We start from the raw sequence: 5,311 nt of genomic DNA, 5'->3' as shown, positions 1-5,311 counted from the left end.
TTGGAGACAAAATCTTGCTCTGTCGTCTAGGGTGGAGTGCAGTGGCGCGATCTCGGCTCTACAACCTCCGCCCCCCGAGTTCAAACAATTCTTCTGCCTCAGCCTCCTGAGTAGCTGGGACTACAGGCATGCGCCACAACACCTGGCTAATTTTTGTATTTATAGTAGAGATGGGGTTTCACTACATTGGCCAGGCTGGTCTCAAACTCCTGACCTTGTGATCCGCCCTCCTTGGCCTCCCAAAGTGCTGAGGTTACAGGTGTGAGCCACTGCGCCCGGCATCTAATTTTGCCGCTTAACAAAGCCTGTAATATTTACTGTCTGGTCAAATAAATATGCCTCTTTTACTTTCTTTTACCCTATTTTCATTTCCTAAGAAAATGTAATAGCATCAGACAGATGGGTTATCTTACTAAAGTTCTGATATCAGTTTTTTAAAACCTTATATTGGAGCACAGGAAAATGCATCAGTCTAGGGTGCACAGCCTGTATCATTGCTCAGTTCTAATGGCATTGAAGCCTCGGCAGCTCTGAGCAGCCTGGGGTGCCTTTTTGAGCCCTGAAACAGCTGTGCTGGTTCTATCTTGGTCTCCTTTATGTATGTCAGAGCTGGTAGACAATTATTTCCCCAAGACTCTAGAATCAAGAAAGATTTGTGACATTTGTGTTAATAGGAAATAATTAGCATGTTTTTTATTCATCATGGGACACATGTCACCAGTGTAAAGATCTGACATGGTGTTTTTTTCAATTAAGTTTTTACAGTTGCAACAAGATTGAGGTTATAGAACAGACTTTAAAAGAGTTTTATTTAGTCAAATTCCCTATTCTTAACTCTTGTTATTTTGGAAAACAGCATGAGGTAGGTTGTTATGGCAGCTTTTTGGCTAGCATTTAGGGTTTTGTCAATTTATTTCTGCTTTAAAACAGTCACTAATTATGGTGCCTGCTAAATTAACCCTCAGTGAAGGGATGGCTACTTGCATGTATTAAAACTCTCCTTTCACTTGCTCATCTGTCCCTTGGGATTAAGCCTTTGCTTATGAGCTCAGCCTGCATTGCTTTTAAATTTGGTGAGAAAAATATAATTTCTGCTTTATGGTTTTTTTGATAAAAATGGGAAAAGTAAATTCTGTGTATGAAGGAAATCAAGTTCTCAGCTTTAAAAGATGTATAGGGTTTTAAAATGTGATTTGTTCCTATTACAGGTTTTCTAAGTATGAGAGAGAAAAATATCTACTTAATGAATTATCTTTTTTTTTTTTTTTGAGACGGAGTCTTGCTCTGCCGCCCAGGCTGGAGTACAGTGGTGCAATCTCAGCTCACTGCGAGCTCCACCTCCCGGGTTCATGCCCTTTTCCTGCCTCAGCCTCCTGAGTAGCTGGGACTACAGGCACCCGCAACACACCCGGCTAATTTTTTGTATTTTTAGTAGAGACGGGGTTTTCACCGTGTTAGCCAGGATGGTCTCAATCTCCAGACCTCGTGATCCGCCCGCCTTGGCCTCCCAAAGTGCTGGGATTACAAGTGTGAGCCACCCCACCCCGGCCATGAATTACCTTTTTACATTTTATATCACTCCCAGTGCTCCTTTTCAAACTCCCATGTTTTAGAATAATCACAGTTTCCAGAATTCCGTGGCAGCTTTTATACAGAACATGAAGGAAGGTTGAGTAGTGCTATCAGAGATGAGTTGGGGTTCAGAAGAGAGAAACCAGGGCTTGGAATGACTCCCACATAGGCAGTAGTAATTCTCTCACTCACTAAAGTCTTCAGAAGTGTATGTTTTAAAATTACTATGTTTAACAACCCTTTATTGAGCTTCGACTGTATACTAGGCTGCAAAGGTAAATAAGGTGCAGTCTCTTCCTTAAGCAGATTTACATCTGATTTGGGCAAGAGACAACTGAACCAGTAATTCAGGTGCAATATAAGAGATATCATTGACTCACAGAAGAAGCATATGAAAATCAGACTGCCAAGGAGAGAAAGACTTTTATCTTGTATCATCTGCTTTGTGAAAGCCCTTTGAGGTGCTGAGCCCTCTTGTGTAGGGCCCAACACTGGAAAAACTGCCTCTTCCTTTCAAGGCCAACCTTCCCCTGCTGCAGCGAGAACTGCTGCACTGCGCTCGGGCAGCCAAGCAGACCCCATCCCAGTACCTCGCTCAGCACGAACACCTTCTGCTCAACACAAGCATTGCATCGCCTGCTGATTCGTCAGAGCTGCTCATGGAGGTACATGGAAATGGGAAGAGGCCCAGTCCGGAGAGGTGAGCAGATGAGCTTTGCTGTCCTTGCCTTCCTGGAACCACACTGGCCTTCCCCTTTGCTTATAAAATAAAGAGAATTTGATTGCTGTGGTTGTAATGTCTCAACCTTTTTTTGAGACAAGGTCTGGCTCTATTGCCCAGACTGGAGCACAGTGGCACAATCTTTGCTCACTGAAGCCTCCGCCTCCTGGGCTCAAGCGATCCTCCCACCTCAGAGGCCTCCCGAGTATCTGGGACTACAGGCACGTGCCACCATGACCAGCTAATTTTTATTTGTTTGTTTTTTTGTTTTTGGAGAGATGGGGTTTTACCATGTTGCCCAGGCTGGTCTCAAATTTGTGAGCTCAAGAGATCTGCCCGCCTCGACCCCTCAAAGTACTGAGATTACAGGTGTGAGCCACCATGCCCAGCCCAATGTCTCAGACTTTCTATGGTTATTTTTGCTTTATTCCAATACCTCGCTGCAGAATACATCCAAAATCTATGGGAGTAGCTTCCAGGCATGAGTATTTTTCAGAAACTCCTCAGATGCCTACACACCCAGTAAGAAACTCTACTCTAGAGAATTTATGGGATCAACTGTTCCAGAAGCCTCAGGAATACAGTTCTGCCTTTTCTTGGATGCTGTTTATAGAAAGAATTGAAAAAGGAAAAGAAAGAAAGACAGCAATACAATCTGCCAAATGCCTTTTATGTCAAATGCATTTTTTTCTGATATAAGAAGTTTTGAAAAAGTATAGCAATTAATTATTAATATTTGCCAATGGCTCACCTTTACTGAGATTGAAATTAATATAAATTTATTTTAGAAGACTCCCTGTGAGTGGCTATCAAAATATTCTATGGGTTATCAAAGAAGGCAATATTTTAACAATAGTGGATAGGCTTTAATGACATTTTTTTTTAAGTAAAAAAATAAATAAATAAAGGTAGAAAATTTATTACAGTTGGATCTGAGTGACTAAAAACCCTGCCACTACACAATTAGACCCAGGGTTAATTTGACTGGCTTTAAAAAAAAAAAAAAAAAAAAGATACAATTGGATTTGTTACATGAGCCTTTTTCCTCCCATGTAGTTTCTTTCCAGTAACTCACCTCCATGGTAACAAATTTGACCTTAATACTTTCCTAAGTATTGTTGAACCCATAACTCAGAAAAAGGCTGTCATCTCCTTAGTCTCTCCTTTGCTTTATGAGGGTTAATGTTTCTGTCTGGTTATGGATGGATTTGACCTCCTTTTTCATGCTGGTATAAGTCAGCAATTTATATGAGGTGCCTGGCCCCTGAAGACAGTTCAGTTCATGCCTCATGTCACACCTTTCCTTAGAGTCTTCCTGTTTATGCCAGTGTATAGCAAAATAGCTAACACACACTAGGTTCTCAGGAAATGTCTGCATGAACACTTGTTGACAGACTCAAATATGCACTTCTGCTTCTTCTACAGGAGAGAAGAGAATAGTTTTGATAGAGATACAATCGCTCCTGAGCCTCCTGCCAAGAGAGTATGTACCATCAGCCCTGCTCCTCGGCACAGTCCTGCTCTCACTGTGCCCCTAATGAATCCCGGGGGCCAATTCCATCCTACCCCTCCGCCTCTTCAGCATTACACGTTAGAGGATATTGCAACTTCTCACCTGTATCGGGAACCCAACAAGATGCTAGAGCATCGAGAAGTTCGTGATAGACACCACAGTCTCGGTAAGCAACCTAAGCAGCATGGTAAATTCAGACTGGATTCTTGGATTTCTTTCCAACTCAATGATAAAGTCAAATAATATCATGATTGCTTTTTCCCACTGATTGGATAAAACAGTATTATACATAGACTGTTAGAATCATAGTTGATCTTATTTGATATTAATCTTATTTGATACCTTGTTGCTATGATATGATAGAAGTACAGCTGGGTGTAGTAACTGGTGTCTGTAATCCCAGCTGAGGTGGAAGGATCACTTGAAGCCAGTCTGGGCAACATGGTGAGACCCTGTCTCTACAAAAAATTTTTAAAAACTAGCCAGGTTTGGTGGCATACGCTTGTGGTCACAGCTACTAGGGAGGCTGAGGAGGGAGGATCACTTGAGTCCAGGAAGTCAAAGCTACATTGAGCCATGATCTTGCCACTACATTCAGTCTGGGTGACAGAGTGAGACCTGTCTAAAAAAGAATAAAGGGGTATCACCTATTCTCAAATGATTCAGAAAAAGAGAATGAAAAAGCAAAGGAGATGTTAACATTTGAAAACTGTTTGAAGATATGTGAGAATTCTCTGTGCTCCTTTTGCAGTTATTCTATAAATCTTTTAAAAATTAGGCCAAGCTCAGTGGCTCATGCCTATAATCCCAGCACTTTGGGAGGCCAAGGCAGGAGGATCACTTGAGGCCAGAAGTTTGATACCAGCATGGGCAACATAGGGAGACCTCATCTCTACAACAACAAAAATTAAAAATGAGGCAGGAGGGGCTGGGCGTGGTGGCTCACGCCTGTAATCCGAGCACACTGGGAGGCCGAGGCAGGCAGATTACTTGAGGTCAGGAGTTAGAGACCAGCCTGACTAACGTGATGAAACCCCGTCTTTACTAAAAATAGAAAAAATTAGCACATGCCTGTAGTCCCAACTGCTCAGGAGGCAGAGGCAGGAGAATTGCTTGAACCTGGGAGGCGGAGGTTGCAGTAAGCCAAGATTGTGCCACCGCACTCCAGCCTGGGTGGCAGAACAAGACTCTGTCTCAAAAAAAGAAAAGTAAGCTGCAGACATTATACGTCTAAATATTTGAATACAGATATCAAATCAGGAAAGTAACATTCATACAACACTGTTATCTATAGACTTTATTCATATTTCACCACATGTCCCACTAATGTCTGTGCACCTGGATTTGGTTTTCTCTGGTGTTGATTTGATTAGAATCATTTTACAGAAAAACTATATTCAGTTGTTACTGTATTTTGAATTTTGTCAATATTTATGGAAATTTGTTTTCTGTCTTTTATGAGTATTTCTATAATACCTTTAATTTTGCCTTTTTTTTTTTTTTTT

General features: G+C 41.6%; 1 protein-coding gene across 1 annotated transcript in view; it reads left to right on the top strand.

The window, feature by feature from the left end:
• CBFA2T2 (core-binding factor, runt domain, alpha subunit 2; translocated to, 2) overlaps nt 1-5,311 on the top strand; it is a 56,666-nt gene that overhangs the window by 23,679 nt on the left and 27,676 nt on the right. Inside the window, exons 4-5 of the mRNA XM_011960581.1 lie at nt 2,055-2,272; nt 3,719-3,972. Coding sequence (XP_011815971.1) covers nt 2,055-2,272; nt 3,719-3,972 — 472 coding nt within the window. The remainder of the gene's footprint in view (nt 1-2,054; nt 2,273-3,718; nt 3,973-5,311) is intronic.

The sequence above is a fragment of the Colobus angolensis genome, unplaced genomic scaffold, assembly GCF_000951035.1.
Source record: "Colobus angolensis palliatus isolate OR3802 unplaced genomic scaffold, Cang.pa_1.0 Scaffold114, whole genome shotgun sequence".
Lineage (NCBI taxonomy): Eukaryota > Metazoa > Chordata > Mammalia > Primates > Cercopithecidae > Colobus > Colobus angolensis.
The sequence above is the reverse complement of the archived record's forward strand: the minus strand, read 5'-3'. Positions and strand labels throughout refer to the sequence as shown.